The sequence below is a fragment of the Ahaetulla prasina genome, chromosome 4, assembly GCF_028640845.1.
Source record: "Ahaetulla prasina isolate Xishuangbanna chromosome 4, ASM2864084v1, whole genome shotgun sequence".
Lineage (NCBI taxonomy): Eukaryota > Metazoa > Chordata > Lepidosauria > Squamata > Colubridae > Ahaetulla > Ahaetulla prasina.
The window spans coordinates 42,600,101-42,623,412 of NC_080542.1; the positions used below are offsets into that span (position 1 = coordinate 42,600,101).

The following is a 23,312-nucleotide window of genomic DNA, read 5'->3' on the forward strand; positions in this document are numbered from 1 at the left end:
AACTTGAGTAAGTCCTCCTCCAAGGTCCAAGGAGACGTGGGGCCCACCTCCGCTCTCCTTTGCTGCGACCAGGCGTCCTGGTGCTGTGCCTCGCACCTGGGCCCGCAAGTCCACTGGCTCCCGTGCTGCGGCCAAGGCTTCTGCCGCAGCACTGTCCGTGGAGGAAGGGGTCCTTGGCGCAGAGGTACTCTGGCTTGCGGGACAGGGCATCCGCCTCCGGTTGTGACCGCTGGGAATGTAGGTCACGGAAGTTGAACCGGGCAAAACAACGACCACGGATCTGCCGCTGGTTCAACTTCCGAGCTGTGGTGAGGTGCTCGAGATTCCGATGGTCCGCTCGACCTCCACCTGATGTCGGGCCCTCCAGATGGTGTCGCCAAGCCTCGAATGCAGCCTTGATAGCCAGCAACTCTTTTCCCAGATAGTGTAGTTGCGCTCGGAAGGGTTGAGTTTCCGGGAGTAGTAAGCGCAGGGAAAAGTGTGCCGCCATTCGTCGGAGCCTGTAGCAGCACCGCCCCAGAGCCACATTGACGCGTCCGTTTCCACCACAAAAGGCCGGAGCGGGTCGGGATGCCTCAGGACGGGTTCCGTGACGAAGGCTTTCTTGAGGGCTGTGAATGCTTCTTGCTGCGGGGACCCCACCGAATGCAACCTTCTTCCTGAGGAGCTGGGTAAGTGGAGCTGTCAGTGTGGCGAAGCCGGGATGAAGGTCCGTAGTAGTTGGCGAAGCCCAGTAGGCGCTGAACATCCTTCACCCGACGAGGGCTTCCCAGCTACACAAAGCTTCTACTTTACATGGGTCCATGGCTATGCCCTCGGGCGAGATGATATGCCGAGGAATTCTATGGAAGTCCGGAAGAAGACGCATTTCTCCAGCCGCATTGAGTTGTTGCTCCATAGCGTTGCAGAACCAGACTGACGTGTCGAAGGTGGCTTTCCCTGGACCGGGAGTAAATCAGGATGTCGTCGAGGTAGATAACCACGAACCGATCCAACATGTCTCGGAACACGTCGTTCATGAAGTGCTGAAAAACGGCGGGAGCATTGGTCAACCCAAATGGCATGACAGTGTATTCGTAGTGTCCGTATCGGTGCCGAATGCCGTCTTCCATTCGCCTCCTTCTCGTATCCGCACCAGGTTGTAGGCCCCGGAGATCGAGCTTGGTGAAGATCGTGGCCTCCCGCAACCTTTCCAGTAGCTCCGGGATGAGCGGCAGGGGGTAGCGATTCCGCACCGTAATGGCGTTTAGCCGGCGGTAATCACAGCATAGGCGCAAGTCCCCTGTCTTCTTCTTCACAAAGAGGACCGGGGCCGAGAGAGGGGACTTTGAAGGCCGGATGAGCCCTCGGGCCAGGTTTTTGTCCAGGAAGTCCCTGAGGGGGGCCAACTCGGGCTCCGACATGGAATACAGGCGTCCCACAGGCAGTGGTGCGTTGGGCAGAAGGTCCACGGGGCAATCGTAGGGCCGATGCGGGGGTAGTCGGTCCGCCTCCTTCTCGCTGAACACGTCGGCGAAGTCCGTCAGCTCAGGAGGCAAGGTGATGGCAGCGGTGGGGACGTTCTGGCCGGCACAGGTGTGGCGGATGTGATCGACGCACTGCAGACTCGGGAAAGAGATGGCGTTCCGCGACCAGGCCATCCTGAGGATCGTGGGTCCGGCCAGGCCAACCCAAGGACCAAGGGAAAATGAAGGTCCGCCGTGACATAAAACTGGATCGCCTCCTCATGGTCCCCAATAGCCAGGCGCAAAGGCTGGGTGGCGAATTTAATGGGGCCGGACACCAGTTCTCGCCCATCAATTGTCTCTACCGCATCGGAGGGTCCACCGGAACCACGGGACCGCAAACTGGGTCACAAAGGCCTGGTCCATAAAGTTTGTTGTGGCCCTGAGTCCACCAGCGCATGCGCCTGGAGCCCGTCCGACTGGTTCCCCAACCATATCCGTGTGTCCAGAATCAGATGCCGAGGGGCCCAGAGTCTACTTCCGCAACGCCCAGTGGGGGCTTAGTACGTGCCCGACCTAGGGTTTCCCAGGTCGGGCCTGCTCCATTTCCGATGGGTCACGCTGTGATTCGGGGACGGCGTCGTGCCCCACTTCGCTTTCTGGGGCAAGAAGCAGCGAAGTGGCGGGCTCCCACAGTACAGGCACAATCCCCTTGGCGCCCGGTTCCGCCTCCTGGGCTGTTAGGCGAGGTCTGGCCGCTCCCAACTCCATGGGCTCTTCCGCAGCGGTTACAAAACGGGGCGACCCTGGGTGCTGGTGGTGCAGGAAGTGGGGTGCAGATGTCGACGGAGGGTCCCGGGGTGCGACGGACGGTCGCCGTTGCAGACGGGCATCGAGGCGGAGACAAAGGGCACCAAGTTGTCGAGGGTCCGTGGCACCTCCACGCGGGCCAGCTCATCTTGCAATTCCTCTGAGAGTCCCTCCTGGAACGCGTCCACCAGCGCTGCATCATTCCAGTCAGAGTCCTGGCAGAAAAGACGAAATTCGGCGATGTACTCCTGCAGGGGCGTTTCCTTGACGGAGTTCCTTAAGGCGCCTGGTTGCCATCAGCATTGAACGGGGTCCTCATACATGGTGCGAGGTGCTGCCAAAACGCTGTTGGTCCGCCAGCAGGGGCTGTCCTGGAGCAAGAGGGCGTGGCCCATCGAGCAGCCGAGCCGGAAAGAAGGTTAATCACGAAGGCCACCTTAGCCCGGTCGTCTGGGAAATCCTCTGGCCTCATAGCCATGTAGAGCTGGCACTGTCCCAAGAAGGTCGGGAACATCTCAGGCTGCCCAGAAAACTTATCCGGCACGGTTATCGGGCACTTGCGACGAGGAGGAGGAGTGGGAGGATGGGGGCCTGCAGGCACATTCCTGGCAGCAAGTTGGCCTGCCAAGTGAGCCACTTGCTGCTGGAGCTGTTGATTAGCCGCGTGTAGCTGCTCTAACTGCTGCTGTACCTGCTGCTGATCCATCTTTGGTGGAAGATGTTTTAGTCAGGTCTTGGACAAAATGTTCTGTTTCCTTCCCCAATACTCCCAGCAAAGAGTCCGTCAGAGGCCTTCCTTTTTTTTTCCTTTTATTTACATAGATACATGTCCTGGCCACGTCTACCCACGGGCCTGCCAAGTTTCTGGAGATAACGAGGAAATTATAGATAAGGCCAGAATTACTCACGAATATATTCTTCCTCCATGAAATAGTTAGCTCGCCAAATTCATTGCTTTGTCCAAGACAAAAAACCAGGAAGTCCCGCCTCCTATTTATAGTCTCTGCAGATGTCACTGCATGACAATTATGACTTGGCTTTGTCCCAACTCTTCCGCTGCTGCGCACGTCGATCAAGTCTTCGTAATCTTGCGTCACTCCAAAACTGCTCTTGGGGCGTTGCCAAATCAGAAGAAGGCCCGGGAGAATCAGGCCGTGCCGGCCCCTCCTCCTCCCTTTGAGTGGGTGCCAGGGAGGGAGAGGGCTCAAGAGAAACAGGGCTTGCCAGGTCTTCTCCCTCATTTTCTGAATCATCCGAGTCCAGGAGTCTGGGTCCAGGAACCTGGGTCACAACATCTTTATTGTTCCACACCTGTAGACAGACTCTTGCCAAATTAAACACATTGCTATCTACATTCAAGCATATGGGTCATTGGCCCCAACAGAAAGGGTGCGCAACTTGGGCGTTCTCCTGGATGGATGGCTGTCATTTGAAGACCATTTGGCGGCCGTCTCCAGGAGAGCTTTTTACCAGGTCTGCCTGGTTCGCCAGTTGTGCCCCTTCCTTGACCGGGATGCCTTATGCACGGTCACTCACGCTCTTGTCACTTCTCGTCTGGATTATTGCAATGCTCTCTACATGGGGCTACCCCAGAAGTGCACTCGAAGGCTTCAGTTAGTTCAGAATGCAGCTGTGCGGGTGATTGAGGGAGCCACACGTTGCTCCCGTGTAACACTGCTACCTGTGGTCTTTCGGGTGCGCTTCAAGGTGTTGGTTACCATCTTTAAAGAGCTCCATGGCTTAGGGCCCGGGTACTTACGGGACCGCCTGCTGTTACCTTATGCCTCCCACCGACCCGTACGCTCACACAAAGAGGGTCTTCTCAGGGTGCTGTCCGCCAAGCAATGTCGGCTGGCGGCCCCCAGGGGAAGGCCCTTCTCTGTTGGAGCACCTACCCTCTGGAACGAACTTCCCCCTGGTTTGCATCAATTACCTGACCTTTGGACCTTTCGCCGTGAATTGAAAATGTACTTGTTTATCCAAGCGGGACTGGCTTAATTTTTAAGCTTTTTGAATTTTAATAATTGTAATTAGGGTATTTTTATGAATTTTATGGGTCAAATTTGACGGTTTTAAATTTTTGGCCATTTATAGAATATGTTATTTTAACTTTTGTCTTAATTTGTATATTGTACTGTTTTTATTCTGGCTGTACACCGCCCTGAGTCCTTCGGGAGAAGGGCGGTATAAAAATCTAAATAATAAATAAATAAATAAATAAATAAATAAATAAATAAATAAATAAATAATATATTCTGAGAACTATTAGGGAGGGAATATCTTCACCTTCTTTCTCTTGTACAAAATATCTAAATTAAGCTGCCTCTTATTCATCTAGAAGACACCCCTTCCCTTCAGGGAATCCATTCTATTCCTTTCCTTCACAGCTGTAGCCCAAATTATCTGAAGGATGTTAATCTGGGGCAAATGGATTAAGCAGATCTGCGTATGGGTCTTGCTTTTCCATAAATGCTGTACCTATATTAAGAATTGTAGAAACTTGTATATTACCAATACAGGAGAATATCTGTAGGGTTGAAATGAGGGGTCCTTGGTACTCTCTGAGCTTGATTGTTTTCTTGCAGACATTTCATTAACCAAACAAATTAACATAAGTTATACATTGTAAGCCGCCCTGAGTCTTCGGAGAAGGGCGGGGTATAAATGTAAACAAAAAAAAAACAAAAACATAATCAGTGCTGGTAAGCAGCACTTCTCCTCCTCCCACATTTTCTCTAATAGTTATATATCTTTTAAAAAGTCCAAAACTGAAAAAAAACATATTAGAATATATTTCTTTTGTTGTTGATGTGTCAGCTATCTATGACACAAATAAAATGATGATTAAAAAATATTATTAAAGAGATGAAAGCAACACCAGAAAGGTGAAGGTAGAAAAATGTAAACGTCAGCTTTTCTCATAATTATCTGGATAGGACAGTTGCAAATAGAAATTGCTGTTAGTCAATTTTAGATTTTTGCAGTTATTATTATTGCATATGTTCTTGAAATAAAAATTTATTCAAAAATATTATGATTGAAAAACCAGTCTTTCTGATGTTGGAACAAGGGATTTCATAAAGATATAGCCCTAAGGAGATTTTGTTTGCAATTTTTTTTGCTGTAACTTTTGTTCTGGATGCTAAGAAAGTTGTTAATTCCAGTTAGCCATGACGTTCTTTGCTCATTCAGATATTTGGCAACCCTATAAAGGAAGTTATTTGTTGAGTGGTTAAGATCAACAAAAAAGGCAAAAAGAAGCATTTCTTTATTCTTCGAATTGCTACTTTTTCAGCACTGAATAATCTCTCCCCCTCTCCCTCTCTCTCTCCCCCCCCCTCTCTCTCTCCCTCCCTCCCTCTCTATCTCCCCCCCCATCTGCTGGAATCATAGGGCTGAAAGTGAATTGAGATCTTTTACTCCAACTACCTGCTCAAGACAGAAATCCTTATTCCTTCCTGGACAAATGGTTTTCCAATCTTCTCTTGAAAATCTCCAGCGATGGAGCACCACATTTATTTATTTATTTATTTATTGTTTCAATTTCTATACCGCCCTTCTCCCAAAGGACTCAGGGCGGTTTACAGCCAAAGTAAAGACAGTTAGTACAATTTTTAAGACCAGTTTAAAAGGAAAATTTAGAGTTGGTTGAAGAACTTAAAACCAATAAAACCCCTTATTAAAATCCCACTAGGCCAGTCCTGCACGGTGAAACAAAAATGTTTTTAGCTTGCATCGAAAGGTCCGAAGATCAGGGAGTTGACGGATACCTGGTGGTAACTTGTTCCAGAGGGTTGGTGCCCCCACAGAGAAGGCCCTCCCCCTCCACATCTCCATGAGGCAAGCTGTTCCATTGACTAATTATTCTCACTGTCAGGAAATTTTTCCTTGTTCCAGATTGGATCTCCCTCTGATGAGTTTCCACCCATTGATTCTTGTCTTGCCCTCAGATGCTTTGGGGAACAAATCAACCTCCTCTTCCTTCTCATTGTCCTTCAAATATTAGAAGGTGGCTAGACATCTTTTTTTTTTATTTATTTATTTATTTATTTATTTATTTATTTATTTATTTATTTATTTATTTATTTATTTATTTATTTATTAAACTTTTATACCGCCCTTCTCCCGAAGGACTCAGAGTGGTGTACAGCCAAAATAAAAAACAATAAATATACAAAGTTAAAAATCAATTTAAAATACCTATTCAATAGTGGCCGAATTAAAACCGTCGAATTGACCAACCTAAAATACCCCATAGAAAATTACAGAAAATATAAAAAATTTAAAATTTAAAATTTAGAAATTTAAAAAATCTAAAAAATCAGTCCAGTCCCGCTTGGATGAATAAATAAGTTTTTAATTCCCGACAAAAGGTCCGAAGGTCAGATATTTGGCGCAAACCGGGGGGAAGGTCGTTCCAGAGAGTAGGAGCTCCAACAGAGAAGGCCCTTCCCCTGGGGGCCGCCAGCCGACATTGCTTGGCGGACGGCACCCTGAGAAGACCCTCTCTGTGAGAGCGTACGGGTCGATGGGAGGCATAAGGTAACAGCAGGCGGTCCCGTAAGTACCCGGGCCCTAAGCCATGGAGCGCTTTAAAGGTGGTAACCAGAACCTTGAAGCACACCTGAAAGACCACAGGTAGCCAGTGCAGACTGTGCAGGAGTGGTGTTACCCGGGAGCAACGTGGTGCTCCCTCAATCACCCGCGCAGCTGCATTCTGGACTAGCTGAAGTCTCCGGGTGCACCTCAGGGGTAGCCCCATGTAGAGAGCATTGCAATAATCCAGGTGAGAAGTGACGAGAGCATGAGTGACCGTGCATAAGGCATCCCGGTCCAGAAAGGGGCGCAACTGGCGCACCAGGTGGACCTGGTAAAAAGCTCTCCTGGAGACGGCCGCCACATGGTCTTCAAACGACAGCCGTCCATCCAGGAGAACGCACAGGTTGCGCACCCCTTCCGTCGGGGCCAATGACTCACCCCCAACAGTCAGCTGCGGGTGCAGCTGACTGTACCGAGATGCCGGCATCCACAGCCACTCCGTCTTGGATGGATTGAGTCTGAGTCTGTTTCTCCCCATCCAGACCTGTACGGCCTCCAAACAACGGGACAGCACTTCGACAGCTTCGCTGGGGTGGCCTGGGGTGGAGAAGTACAGCTGAGTATCATCAGCGTACAGATGATAACTCACCCCAAAGCCACTGATGACCTCGCCCAACGGCTTCATATAGATGTTGAACAGGAGAGGCGAGAGAATCGACCCCTGCGGCACCCCACAAGTGAGGTGCCTCGCGGTCGATCTCTGCCCTCCTGTCAACACCGTCTGCGACCGGTCAGAGAGGTAGGAGGAGAACCACCGATAAACGGTGCCTCCCACTCCCAACCCCTCCAACCGGCGCAGCAAGATACCATGGTCGATGGTATCAAAAGCCGATGAGAGATCTAACAGGACCAAGGCAGAGGAGCAACCCCTGTCCCTGGCCCTCCAGAGGTCATCCACCAACGCGACCAAAGCTGTCTCCGTGCTGTGCCCGGGCCGGAAGCCAGACTGGAACGGATCTAGATAGACAGCTTCCTCCAGGTACTGAGGAAACTGCCACGCCACCACACTCTCTACAACCTTTGCGATAAAGCGAAGGTTGGAGACTGGACGGTAATTACCCAAAATAGCTGGGTCCAGGGAAGGCTTCTTGAGGAGGGGTCTCACCACCGCCTCTTTCAAGGCGGCGGGGAAGATTACCTCCATCAAAGAAGCATTTATAATCCCCTGGAGCCAGCCTCGTGTCACCTCCTGTGTGGCCAGCACCAGCCAGGAGGGGCACGGGTCCAGTAAACATGTAGTGGCATGCAGCCTCCCCAGCAGCCTGTCCACGTCCTCGGGAGTCACAGAATCAAACTCATCCCAAACGGTATCAACAAGACGCGCCTCAGTCATCTCATCCGGATCATCGGATCATTTTAGAGGGACACAGTGGCTCAGGGGCTAGGACGTTGAGCTCGTCGATCGAAAGTTCGGCAGCTCAACGGTTCGAATCCCTAGTGCTGCCGTGTAGCGGGGTGAATTCCTGTTACTTGTCCCAGCTTCTGCCAACCTAGCAGTTTCAAAAGCACGTAAAAATGCAAGTAGAAAAAATAGGGACCACCTTTGGTGGGAAGGTAACAGCGTTCTGTGCGCCTTTGGTGTTGAGTCATGCCAGCCACATGACCATGGAGACGTCGTCAGACAGTGCTGGTTCTTCGGCTTTGAAACGGAGATGAGCACCGCCCCCTGGAGTCGGCAATGACTAGCATGTATGTGCGAGGGGAACCTTTACCTTTACCTAATTTCTTGATCCCCAGGATCATCTCTAAATTCATTCACACCAGGTTTCCTTAACAACCATCTCAAATTGTCTCAATGCAAAACAACATCTGTGATTATTTATTTTTGTTTGAGAGGAGTGTAGGTTTAATTCATACAGGTCCTTCCTTAATCTCTTCCTCCTGGGTTGATAAACAATGAAAGTAATTAATCTGTTGTTAGATATTAGAATCCAGAGAAAGAGATGTTATTGTTCTACAGAATTATTGTTTTCCTAAAGTTGTGCAACCATGGCACCCAGCTGAACTGGGGAGATTTGTTTTTACCCAAACATAAATGATTTTAGTAGACAAAGGAAGGAATTTGAGATAGATTTTAAATTATCCCACTACAAATAGCAGGGATGTCCATGAGGCAGGTAAAGGAAAATTAGGAGCTGGGACATTGACTTTTTGGTCTTCCACTATGCACAACCACCAACACCCTGAAAGATGTTTTGTTTCTTTTTCACATATTTTATTTAGTGAAATTTGTAATAGAATACATCTGTTTTCTTGCCATGGAATGAGTTCATTGGTTTTTTATGCCATTCGTAGAATGCTTTAGAAATGGGTTTATTCTCTTGAGAACATAACGTTTCTATCTAGAAAGTAAAAACAATGTCTTTGAATGGAATTTCCACCCTCCTTCCCTCCCTCCCTCCCTTTCTTCCTTCCCTTCAGCTTATGTGTGATTACCATCTTCTAGATTCCTTGGTTACCCATGCTTTCTAATCTGTACAATCCCACAGGAGAAATACTTTCATGAAAGCAGGAAGCCATCGTAAAGAGTGAATAGTGGAACACTGTATGCTATGGGCACCCACCTCAATCACTTGGCAGCTACGGAAAATAAAAGAAGCCTATTGCCAATCCATGAAAACTTCACTGAGAATTTTACCCTCTTCTGAAAAAAGTCAAAATCAAAATTTCAAATTGAATTCAAAAATGAATTATGCACAAATAATGAACATGTGATTGCAAATATGTACAAACTTTGATTGAAATTTGAAACAGAGAAGGCAAAAGATTAAGGATTGCATAATAAAATAGGCTAAAAACTTTGGTTATAACACAGCGATGGATCATTGGGAGAAAATATTGATAAATGGGATGTGTTATAATTTAAGAGAGAATTTCTACAAAATGATGTATTGTTGATATATGACTCCAGAGAAATTATCTAAGATAATTTCAATCTAAAATAGAAAATCTTAGATAAGTATAAAAGTACTTCTAGTCACTGTTGGAAGTGACATTTTATCAGGTATGGTGGATTTTTTTATTATAATTTATAATAAAAAGTTATGTTATAAGTTATAACATATAACTTATGGAGAGTGAATTAAAAAAGACTCACCAAAGTATACACTAACAGCAAGAAGATTATGTACATGCAACAATGGTGAAATACTGAAACACACATAATGGAGTAAAGGATTATGAAAATGGCAGAATGCAAAACTGACCTGTTTGGTCAGGTTCAAAAAATAAATCCTTTTATAAAAGGCTGGAAATGCTTTATGAACTTTTTGCTGAAAGTGGAAAAAATGGAAATGATGGTTTCTAGATTTGAGGCTTGAAAAAGAATTGGGTCTGAAGAGGTTTTTGTAATACTTAAAGGAGAACAAGGAAAATTAGGTTTATAATGGTTTAAAAAAAGCTTACTTATTCTTCTTTTTATCTTTTTTCTTTCTTTTATTGCTTTTTCTTTCATTGCTTTTTGCACTTTATTTTTCTCTTTAACTTTATTTATTTTTATATTTGCCTTTAAAAGAAAAACTCAATAAAATTCCCTCTTTCTCTCTCTCTCTCACATCTATGCCTGCTTGCCTGCCTTCCTGCCTGCCTGTCTGTCAAAATCAAAACACTTTCAAATTAAGAGATAAATTCCCAGCACCGCATATGTTGTCATTACTGGATAATATTCTGCAAGTCCTGTGAAGCAAGTTGGGCTGAGAGAGAGTGACTGACCCAAGTCCTAGCCAGCTTTCATATTTAAGGCAGAACTGAAATATGATTCAGTAAAAAAAAAAAAAGTTTTGATCCTATTGACAAGTTTCTCTGAACTTAATCTTTGTTTTTCACAAGAAGCTTTTTTAAAACACAGATATCGTTTAAAGTAAGCTTTTAACAAAATTTAAGGTCACAATCTCTTATATACAATGTTCCAGAACATAAATGATTATAAAGGATGCAATTTTCAAATGACAATATAAATGATGCAACTTTCAAATGCTTAGGTTTTTTTGTAGTGAATTTTTAACTATGCAAAAGGGCAGCTGTGAAAGTCATCCATTCTGACGACTCCTGTAAAATTCTGCTTGTATAAATCCACAGGGAGGTACCTTTACATTTTTAGGTCCACCTAACCTGGTTTTGATGTTTTGATGTTTTATTTTTTCAGCTGGGATCAAAATGGAAATTATATGTTTTGGACGTTCTGAGAAAAACAAATCCTTGCTAGTATCCAGAGGGAAAATTACTTGTCTGACTGTGCTGAAGCTAACCCTATAGTATGGAGAGTTAATTAGCTTCTGCTTTGCTCAAAAAAATGGCCAAGAGCCTGGGGTTTATTTCCAAATCATGACAATCTTCCATCCCAAATCCATTTAATATATTCTTACTGAGCTGGTATTTCTTTCCACTCTCTTCCCCCAAGTGCAGAGAAATATTAAATTAAACACCAGCTTCAAAAGCACTGGGTGTTGTGCCTTCATGCTTGTTCAGAGAGAATCCCTGGGGCTGCATTCTCAGCTGAACTTGAAACTCTGAACTTTCATGATTATTCCTGATTTCTAACTTCTTTTAGTTTAAAGGCCGTCTCCACTGCTGAACTGAAATGCTGGAGTGACACCCATCCTGGAGTCAGCCGAAGACCATGCTGGCTTGAAATACGCTGTTCATCTTTGCTGATTCTTATCCTGCCTGCATTGTTTTTTTATTCTCAATAAAAGGAGGTACACATTCCCCAAAGCATAACGGGCTTTAAAATACAAATTATAATGCTACATTAATATAACCAGCTGCTTCTATCATGCCTTGGCAATAGCCATTCTGTCAAGTTGTAGAATAAGGAGCAATGCCAGGACACTCCAATAGGTTCTCCTTTTCAATCCATCTAGAAACAGAGTAATTTCTTTAAAAGGACTAATTGTACTCTCCAAGCCTATCCCTTAAAGTAAGCATGCCAAACGTAATTGAATTTTCATGTCATTTCTCCAGATTCCATCAGCCAGTTGCTATAGAAAACCAGTTTGACCTAATTTGGGCTCTGTGATTCAAACACATTGTGTGCTTAGATAAAGAACTCATATTTGTGTGCATTTTAGCCGCTATCAGTTTCCATCAAGAATTTTGCATTTCTTTAGATTTATTTTGCTCACGAGATGTAATGCAGTTGCTTGAAAAGTTTTCAGATTTTAATACCAGCACATTATTTTGCAAAAAAACCCCAGCCAATTCCACTGGAGTGAAAGAAAGTCTGTTCTATTTTAAAGATCCAATTATGACTTATGGAGGATCTAATCAATTATATAATTTCCTCCAGTTAGAACTTTTTCATGGAGAAAATCTATCTACGTGGTCAGTCACTAAGAATCAACAACAATCTCATGGCACAAAATAAACAAACCAATCAGGACTAGAACAGAAGAACTCACTTCCAAGCAATATACGATTAACAGGATGACCTGTTTGTCATTTGCCTGGAAGTATGAGGAATGGAGCTTCTCCCTGTGGGATTTACTTTTGTCAAAAATATAAAAGCAGTGTTAACAGTGCAAGTTATGAGCCTTTTAGAGGAGATCAGTGCTGATCGTTTTGCTCCTGTGGCTATCTTCTCTCCATGGATGTTACTCAGCAACTCAGTCTATCTACATTGCTGTGGAAAACTCAGTTGACTGCCTTTTTGGCAATCATAAAACAAAATTCAGCCCCACTGCACCCCTAGATTTTGTGACAATGACTTTCCTAAATCAATTTTCAAAGAGTATAGATTCCTTATCATGGTTTAAAGGGACGAATACCTATCTTTTCAACTTTCACGGCAAAATAGGAAAATCTTGCCCTTTCATTCTGTCCAAACTTTCATCAATTTTATGCAACAATATTGTTGGGATATAACGTTCATCAAGAAAATAAGATTAATATCAAGGTAATGATTTTGCCCAAATCAAATATGTCAACAACCAAGAAACACATTTGTGAGTCAAATTATATTAGCCAAGCCATATACATCTTAAGCAAAGTCACAAAATGTTGATGTTTGAATTATTTTAGTGAACAAGAAGAGTAATTAGTAGAGATTCACACTAAAGATGAGATAAATTGAGAAATGAGATAAGAAGCAAAATGAAAGGCATCCGAGGTAAGTAGGTTCTAAGTTTAGGTGGGCAGCTGCTATAACACTGCACCATCACTCCCATTGAGGACAATTTACAGAAGTATGGAAGAGACCTGTAATCAATTTGCTGCTTGAAATTATTATGAAATTCTCTGCTTCATGTTTTGATAAGTACTGTATTTTCACATGAATAATGCCATATTATTTATACTGTCATGAAACAAATGCTAATGATATTTGGCACTCGGTGCTATTTTTCAGTTTCTCTTATAGCTTACTTTATTATTTGGGGTCAGTTCTGTAGTTGGCTAACTAACTAGTGAGTGACAGTGGCTGATAACCTGCTCTGGCAGAGTAAGTTTTCTGGGTTTGATTCTGATACAGGTTCCTGCTCCATCATTAGATAGGAAAATACATTACAAGATAAGAATTAATCCTTCTTATCTTGTAATGTACTTTCCTATCTAAGTATGAGAAGCAGAAACTATATAACTGGGTATACTGCATATATCATCTAGGTGTAGTGATACTGAAATATCATTCAAGTGTAAATGAATACAGATGCTAATATGAAACAGTTAGGTGATCTTTGCCTCATTTAGAGATCATGACAATGGTGCATAATCCATGTCCTGATCTGATGATTTCATAGCAGGGAAATGAAATGAAATCACTTTCAACTGAGAGCAAATCATCAAAACATCTATGTTCTGCCTGTTCTATTAGAGTATTAGAAATAACGTGAAGCTGCCTTTTAATTTTAGAAAGTGACTGGTCCAAAGGTAATTTCAACAACTAAATTTAAATTGCATTATTTCTGGCCCAAATCCAGCATCTTAACCACTACATTATGCTGGCCCTCTCATGAAATGTCAAAAATGTGTGTGTGTGTGGGAGGGAGGGGACTTTGAAAGCATGCAAGACTTTTAAATGAGAAGTTCATGAGGACTTTTGGCTTAACTCAGGTTGAATTTTATCTCAGGCTTAAATGGCATGAGTCTACATTTTAGTTTCAGGAAAATAATGAGGTTGGATCCGTAAAGCTTTGTTTCCTCTTGCAGGCAAAAGAGGCTATTATTCATTGCAGCATTTCTGCTTGTTGCCAACTATACTTCACAAAAACACGCACACACTATCTTCCTATTTTTTTTCCCAGGGAGCTGCTGACATATGCAGCGTCTTCTTTGAATCCCATTGCATCTGCCAGCACCTTGCCTTTGGGAATTTAGCTTTGGTCTGAATAATTACAGCATCCTGTATTATGAGTTTAGAAGGGGGTGTGGGGAGAACCCCAGAAAAGAGCTCTGGCAGAACAGGTGACACCCTTCGAAAAAAGTATAAATAGAGATAAGTGAGTAGTGGATTCAGCAGTCTTACTTTGTGTCAAGTGGTGCCTCTTGCTTTCAGCTTAGCATTAAAAAAACTTCTCTGCCACTATGAGCTGTGGTCCAAGACACACGGTCTTAACAGCTGGGAGAAACAGCAGTGGGAGCTGCAATCTTGGAGTGGGGGTTTCTTCTGTTGGTTCTGGGCGATATACTTCCTGTGGGATAGGCAACGAAAGAGCTAGCTTCTCTGGACGGAGTCATCTTGGGGGGAGAAGCCATTTCTCAACTGGCAGCTGCAGTGGGGCATTTGTTGGTGGTGGACATGCTGGGACAAATAATAGCTATGTGGCCACCTCTCACATGGGGAATTCTGCTGCTAGAAATGGTATGGTAGGTGGTGCTGGTGGTGGCCATGTAGGTATGGTAGGTGGTATTCCTGGTGGTGTAGTAGGTGGTGCCCATGGTGGCATAGTTGGTGGTGTACCAACTGCTGTGGTTAATGGCATGGGTGGTGTAGTTGGTGGTCCTCATGCTACTATGGTTGGTGCTCCTTGTGGAATGGTTGGAGCTGTCCCTGCTGGCATGGTAGGCGGCATGGGTCATCCAGGTGTTGTTGGTGGCATGGGTGGTGTGGTAACTAATCCTGGAGCGGTTGCTGGATTGATTGGAGAACCTGTTTGTGGAGGTATTTTCTCTAATCTGGATGGGAAGATGACCATGCAGAACCTCAATGATCGCCTGGCCAGCTATCTAGACAAAGTTCGATGCCTGGAAGAGGAAAATGCTGAGCTTGAGTGCCGAATCAGAGAATTTTATGCCAAGCAAGGCCCCCTGTCTGAACCAAAGGACTATAGTCATTACCATCAGCAAATTGAAGATCTTAAAAACCAGGTAGATGCCAATTCTCAATCAATTTTTTCATAATTTTCACATGCATTTGTTTGGGACAATTGCAGGTAATAAGCATTCCTGCTTAATTAAAGTTCACAATGCCGTAAACTTATTTTGCTGATTTCTAACGGTCAGTTTATTCTTCTGATCATCATATACAAAGACAATTAAATTTTGTTAAATATGTTCTTGCATTCTAAATTGTGTAGACAGTCTGCTTTCCCAAAATAATGGTGGTAAGGGTTTGGTGATGTTTCCACATTATTCTATAACTTGGATTCTACAAATGAATGCAGAAATAAGAAAACTTTATTTCAAAGGACTATCAAAGGATTATTTATATTAGATAGCACTCTAAGTTTATCTTAAGTGTATCTATAGATGCTGCTCCTACTGTATTATGTTGACATGCTGAGTTAGTGAATCTTTTGGTAATTCAAAATTATCTTGCTAGTATGGTACAAAGTCATCATGAAATGCAACATCTAATCAATTTTCTGCATGGAAGCAGTCACCATGGGGAAAAATTAAAGGTATCTCCAAGTTATACAAGTTGATCTTTGGAAGAGGAGAAAATTAGCTATGAATTAACTCCATTTTGGTCGCTACTTCCAATCATTCACAAACTGTAGGGGATTCCCACTTGATTATTCTTTTGTGCTTTCAAATGACAATTTAGATGTAAATGAGCATGTATCCATAAGCTAAACAATGAAGCTTGTGTTACTTCAATTAACATCTGATATGGGTAACTAAATCTTAATGCTAGAACTTGATATGAAAGGCAGAATCAGTGTAGATTCACCAATCGACTTGTATTTTTTCCCCATTTATCCAGCTTATTTGTGCAAGCGTGGAGAATAACAAACTCCTTCTGTGCATTGATAACAGCAAACTGACTGCTGATGATTTCAGATCCAAGTGAGTACTTTTCAGTAAATTAAGCACAGACAGCACTAAAAAAATATTTGTTTTTCTGAAAAGTGCAGGGCTACTTATGGAATTGCCTTGATGAGCACTGTGGGCCAAAGCTTTCCAAGGAGAATGTCTTTTATTTCAGGCAATAAGGGGAGAAGAAGAATCTTGCCATTCTCTATTTTGGGGTGTTATGTCTGCTGTACCACAGTTTTCTCTAACTTAGAAATGCTTCAGATTTATGGGGCTCAATTTCCAGAATGCCTTAGGCAATATGATTATTGTTGAGAATTCTGGGAGCTGAAATTCACATACTTGGGGTACGTCAGAATTGGTAAAGGCTGCTGTAGGACAAGGAAAAGAAAATACAGTCCAATATGCCTGACATAAGAACAAAGTTGATTCTAGCAATGAATTATTGTTGACTATTTGGTATATTCCTTTATTTCTATCTAAAGGTTGCCTAATATGAGACATGTTTTCCAATTATATGGCGAGGGTGATATTTAAAATCCAAGAAATTCTGTAGTACTGAACTGGTTGGATAACATCCGCAAATTTCCCTTGGCCTGTAAGCCAACCAGGAAAACTTTCATTCCTTTTCTTTTTTCCTTATGTCTCAGGTATGAGACGGAATGCTGCCTCCGTCAGAATGTGGAGGCTGATATCAATGGACTGCATCAAATCCTGGATCAGCTGACTGCCTGCCGATCTGATCTGGATATACAGTGTGAGAACCTGCAAGATGAACTATGCTGCCTAAGGAAAAACCATGAGGAGGTGAGGGTGATCATTTCCTCATTCATCACAGAAAATAATAATTTCTTTATTAGCAAAATTGATAGACTTCTTCCTGGGTCAGGGTGGGAAGCTATAGACTTCTAGGTCAATGTTTCTCAGCCTTGGACTTTTGACAAAATGGCTGGCTGGGGAATTCTGGGAGTTGATGTCCATACATCTTCAAATAATTTTGCTAATGGGGACATGACAACTAGGGATCTTGCCAGTTCACTAATATGTACATCAGTTGTTGGACTAATGCCTATCAAACTGAGCCATTCAGTAGAAACAATAATGGAAATTTCTATGGAGATTTTCAATCCTCTGGGTCATGGTTGTCCCAAAGATGCTCTTTCAAGAGGCAACTGGACTTTCTGGTTTTTCTTTGAGGATGTTTAGCTTCTCATCCAAGAAGCTTCAGTGCTGAAGAAGCTTCTTGGATGAGAAGTGAAACTTCTTCAAAGAAAAACCAGAAAGCCCAGCTGCTTCTTGTAAAAGCACCTTTGGGACAATAATGGAAATTGTATTCCAACAACCACAGAGGAATATAGGGTCACAAGTCTTCCTTAGTTCAAAACTGGACCAGCTAGATGCCCTTTCAATCACTGAAGGAAATCTCTCAACTGAACAGCAATATATCCCTGGAGAAATTATCTGCAGATTCTTCCTTTCATTTGCATTATCAGTGCCATTGACATGTTTTAAACAGGGGGACTGCTACAGCCCCAGAAGCAATACAGCTCACCTCTTTGAAATTGATTTGTCTTTTATAGTCTCCATCAACTTCAGTTAACCAGGTTGTTAGAAAGTTCACTTTGGTTGAGGTGAGTTGAGCAGAAAAAGAAATGTTCAAATGCCAAGCACTTTCTTTTCTTTGAGTAGGAAGTTACCTGCCTGAAGAACCAGGCCTCTGGAGATGTCAGTGTGGAAGTGAATGCCTGTCCTGGGCCAGATCTTAAGAAAATCCTGGAGGAGATGAGATGCAAATATGAATCAATGATTGAAGGAAACCGCAAGGAAGTAGAAGCATGGTATGAATCCAAGGTAAGTGAAATCATCAATTTTTCTTAAACTGGAACATATCAGGTGTGCTTGGCCAACTCTCATATTCACCAAATAGCATGGGAATTGAATCCCAACATCTCTGAGGTCATACAAGATAGCATTGTTTTGTAGATATTTTTGGAGTGGGCTGTAATAATAATAAAAGTTTTTGATTACTCTGCTGAGTCTTAATTGGAGAAAGATGGTTCTGTAAATGAATCCATGAAAGGCTTCATAGATCATAACCAGCGCTTTGAATTGCATCTGGATACCAATAGTAAATAATGCAGCTAGAAAAGTAGAAGTGTCAACAAGTCTTACCAAGATAAGCCGTACCTTGATAAGCTGAATGGTCTTTAAAGGCAGAAAACACATCGCAGAAGTCCAAAAAGGAGGTGATGAGGACTCCCAGATTGTAAATCAAATCTATTTTGGAAGTACAACCCATCAAAACAGAAAATCTCTGGAAATGGTTGATTCCTGAACCCCAAGCCACTATGGTTGAAACTGAACTTTTTCTTCCCCAACTAAACTCTTATAGTTTACAGATGATCATGATAGATAGATAATAGAAGGTCAGTCAGTCAGTCCAAGTCCTCCTTAGAATTTTTTTTGGTAGGATTAACTCAAGAGTTAAACTGTATATATTGCTCAACTATTATCTCTCTTAATTTTATGCCCTCCAGATTGAGGAGGTGAATCGTGATGTCTGTACCAGTAGTCAGGAGATTGAAGAAAGCAACAACAAGGTCACTGAATTAAGACGCCAACTACAAGCCCTGGAGATTGAGTATGATGCCCAGTGCAGCCTGGTAAGAGACCCAAAGAGTTGCAGGCACTTGGACGGCATAAACTGCAGCAGGCAGAGCATTGCTGCATCATGCATATGCAAAGCCCACCTTATGTTAGTCATTCTCTCTCATCCCCAGGATGTGGGACCTAATCTCCAGGCTCTGGTCTAAAACTAGATTCTCAAATATGCAGCCTTGACCTGCCAGAGAAAAAATGAGACATAAATGCAACAATCCATAAATTATTAACCATAGCTTCATTTTATTTCTCCTAAAATGGAGAAAGCAGGTGGGGGATGGGATGGTGGAAGCAGAAACAGGAGATTGCAGATATGATCACAATCAAAGCAGTTGCTAGGTTGCATAAATTACATGATTAAAAAAAAGTTCTTTGTGATCCTTTAAGAAACAGGTTAAACCTTTCATTCAGCTTCATGTTGTACTTTTGCAAATTCTCAGCATCCCATTAAACCCTACCCCCCCTTTTAACAATGGTTGTGTTCTCTTCCATTTGTTAGAGGGACACCCTGGAAGCTTCCCTGGGTGAAACTGAGCTTCGCTATAACAGTCACTTGGCTGAGCTCCAGGAACGCATCTCCTGTCTGGAGCAGCAGTTGGCAGAACTGCGGTCAGAGATGGAATGCCAGAACCATGACTACACAGAGCTCTTGGACGTCAAAAGCCGCTTGGAGAAAGAGATTGCCACCTACCGCGGCTTGCTGGAAGGGGGACAACATGACATTGTGTAAGTAGCATCTAGAAATGATGTGGTTCCCAATAAACCCTTGAATGGAAGTTTTAGTTAAAATAAAATAGGAGACTAACCCAGATGATTGGCACTTGGTGAATTGCGGAGACTTGGTACTGCAGGATCCAATCTGAGTCAATCACCAGGAACAGAGGTTTAGTCATCTGAGCTTTTATATTCATGCAGGAGCCCATCTTCAGGCTCCAGCATCTTCAGGGAACTTCTCTCTAGCAGAGAAGTTCCCTGAAGATGGCTCTAGCATGAGTCTGAAAGCTCAGATGATTAAACCTATGGTTCTGGTGACTGACCCATGTTGGATCCTACAGATTATCCTGGGACATGTATATTCACACTTGGTGTTCTTTATCTAAAAGTGCTATGACCAATGGACCAGGAAATTTCATTTATACTTTATTGTTGTTTTAGAAAAAAAATATCATTCTTCCATTTATAGCGAGATTACACAAGTGGAGGCCCAGGGCACATATGGCCACCAAAACCAGGGAGTGTGGTCTCAGGGTTACTCCAAAAATTGCCCCTGAATGATTGATGTTGCAAGATATTACATAAATGTTTTAACTTTGAAAAATTTAGATACTGTAAGGATCACATTTAAATAACTTGTCCTTATTCCTTTTTTGTCTTGGCTCCAGATACTTTTGGAGCGTGGTCTCCTCATCTTTACTCTTTTCAGGGGTCAATGTGGTTCCTATTATGCAATCTAGAATAGGGAAATTACCATGCTTCTAAAGTTTGGAAATGTTTTCTGAGAGAATGAATGATTAATGCCTGACAATATTATTATGTTGTTAGGCTGGCAGGCAGATTAGATATGGAAAATGTATAGATTCTAACCAGCAGGATTGACAAGAGGACCTCCTAAAATCAAGATGATGGTCACATAGTCACATCCAGTTTTTTAACCAATCCACTGCTGTTGCCCCTGATTTCTATTCTTATTTTGTATCTTGGGCAGCCAATTTCTTCTTAACCCAACTAGCCCCCTTGATTTTTGTGATATTGAAAGCATTGCTCAGTCTTTGTGAAGGAGCAGAAAATTCTACTAGCAGTTTAGAATTTTCTGTTAGCACTGATAATCCTTATCTTGCCATGATTGTCTTTATTCCCATTCACCAAGGTCATCTACCTTTCTCCATAATAATGGGTAACAAAGCCAAACAGACTCTTTACACTTTGAAACTACCCTTGGATAGTGTTTAAATTAGAGGAAAATAGTGCTTTAACATGGGTACAGGTAAGAACCTAATGGATAGGTTTGAGAAAAGAAGAAGGCAGCATCAAGGGAACACAGCAGAATGATGATGTTGCCAGGGCATGTTTGCAAGTGATTAGGGGCCAGTGGGAAAGGCCTCACCTACTACTGGGTGATTGGATGGTCTCTGACAAGATCCATCTGACAAGGAAGCTGCAATAGTAGATTTGCCTTGGGAAAGGGTTTGGACTACTCAGTCTCCAAGATATCTACCAGCCCTTACCATCTATAATTCTGTGATTTTATTTTGGGTTTCTGGCACAATGAATCCAACAAGAGATGGATGATAAATCTACAGGCATTGTTTGAAACATGATAGTGTCTATTTTGCTTCTATTCCTTGGACAAGTGTCCTGACAAAATTCCTCAATGGAAATGAAGTTTTCAGTAGGCTGCAAGGCAAATTTTGTAAGCTGGAGTTGTTAGTTCACTTAAGTTTCTGTAGCAAGAAAAGAAGAATTTACTTTGAGATCATCCTCTTTTAGCAGATGCCAAGAAGTTCAGAAAATTCTCAGTTTCACCTAATGATCTCTCTAATTAGATGTGAAAACAGCCAATAGCTCTTGGTTGGGTGTCTGTTGCTGAATATTGGTTTCTAGCAAATGATTTGTTCTTAAGTTAATATCATTTTCTCCCCCCCCCCCAGTGGTGGCGGAGGAGTCAATAGAAGCAGCAGTACATCTGGTGCAAGATCCAGTGAAGCTCGGACATCCCACACTTATGTGACCCATTCATGCCATGGATCCCATTTGCATCACTAGATTATATGAATATGAGGTCAGAAGCATTTTTTTTTCTTGTCTGAAAAAAGGGTGAAAACATGGTGGGATTTTTTCATCTATGTCATGTGCTGGGACAAATGTTTAGGAGCTTCTACATCAAGGCCTGAGTAAAATGTCAGAGAGAAAGCCTCAAGAAATTTGAGCTGTAAGTTGTATAAGAATATAGTTGAAAGACCAGAACTGGATGCAATAATTCATAACTATAATCTCTGACGCAGCTTGTTGAATTAAATACAGCAATGTATAGGTATTCCTCAACTTACAATCATTCATTTAACAACCATTTAAAGTTACAATGGCATTGAAAAAAGTTACCTATGAGTAATCCTGGTAGTTATAACTGTCACAGAATCTCCATGGTCATGTGAATTTTTGGGGGGGATGCTTGGCAACTGGCATGAATTTACAATGATTGCAACATTCCAGGGTCATATGATTACCATTACATCCTTCTCAACGGCTCCTGATGAACAAAGCCAAACCCCACAATTCACTAAACAATGCAGTGATTTGCTTAACAATAATGGGAAAAAATATAGTATTGGGTGCAATCACTGAACAACTACCTTGCTTGGCAATGGAAATTCTGGTTCCAGTTGTGGTTGTAAGTCACCCTGTAAACACAAATATTCCCATCTGAAAGCTTTCAGTCAATTCCAAACAAAAACCTACTCTTCATTTATTTCATGGAAAATAAATTTGAAGACCAGCAAGGAGTTAATCATTTAATTTAATTAATTCCTTCATTCACATTTATGAAGAAGAAAAATTTCATACAGCAAATTGTATGCCAGTACAGCTACAGCACTTGCACTCATACTTACTATTTCCGTTTAGACTTGATAGATGCAACAAGACATTTCCTTTTCAAGTCTAAAGAATGAAATACAGTGAAAAGGGGAAACCTTAAAATTTTAAAACATGTGCCAACAGGGAACAAGTCTGAAAAATTCTATGAAAAATTCTATGAAAATTCTATAAAAAACAGCAAGATGGTCTCATAAGAATGACTAAAAATATTGTTGTTAAACACAAGTATTTTTAAAGCCCTTCATCAACTCCAGCTATGACAATAGCAACGTTACTGAAAAAGCCCTATGGAAAGAGTTCCATAAATAAATGTGAAGTAAGAAGCCTATAGGACATAAGAGAAAGGGCTGTATGGCAAATGAGGTGGCATTCATATACAGCTCCTTTCTCCTTTCAGGGTGTTTTCTTAAGTTTTCTTGTATGAATGTTGGGAGCTTCCAAAATATATTGCATGCTAAACTGTCTGAAATTTTCTATTGGTTTGAGCACTTATGTATAGTAGCACTGGAATCTCTTTATTTCTAGTAATTTCATCTTGTTTTCTCTTTATCTTTAGACAACTGCAGGAGAAGGGACAGAGGGTCCCTTGTCCCCAATGAAGCATTCTTGATAGTTCTTCCAACCTTCTGTCGCTTTACTATCCCATGGTATTTTCAAAGCGGATGTGAAGGCGTCCACTCCACTATCTCCTGCTGAGTCTTTCCCATTTTTCTGCAACATAGCATTGTTTTTTACCTAATAAGTATCAGTGCCGTGGTTGCCTATCCTCTGACCACTGAAAACAACAAAAATGTCCAAAATAAATCTGCTTTGCTCTTGTTGACATCAAAGGCCTGTGTGTATTAGATGTGTCTTTTCTTATCAAAAGTAAAACAAGTTAATAAAGCCACCTTAAGTCACCTTAAGAAAAGAAAAGTAGCCTAAGACTTTCATAGCATATCAGTTCCTTGATGAAGAGTAACAAAAAGATATAAATTGTAATATATTTATCTTGTAAGTTAACAAGAAACTTAG

The 23,312-nt window shown here is 42.5% G+C and overlaps 1 protein-coding gene across 1 annotated transcript; it reads left to right on the top strand.

The window, feature by feature from the left end:
* The first annotated feature begins 14,975 nt into the window (after positions 1 to 14,975).
* LOC131197253 (keratin, type I cytoskeletal 42-like) lies at positions 14,976 to 22,967 on the top strand. The gene is made up of 8 exons (XM_058181055.1): positions 14,976 to 15,155; positions 15,994 to 16,076; positions 16,694 to 16,850; positions 17,733 to 17,894; positions 18,581 to 18,706; positions 19,204 to 19,430; positions 21,353 to 21,483; positions 22,855 to 22,967. The coding sequence occupies exons 1-7, from the start codon at positions 14,976 to 14,978 to the stop codon at positions 21,465 to 21,467; spliced, it is 1,050 nt and encodes a 349-aa protein (XP_058037038.1). The 3' UTR covers positions 21,468 to 21,483; positions 22,855 to 22,967.
* The last annotated feature ends 345 nt before the right edge of the window (positions 22,968 to 23,312 follow it).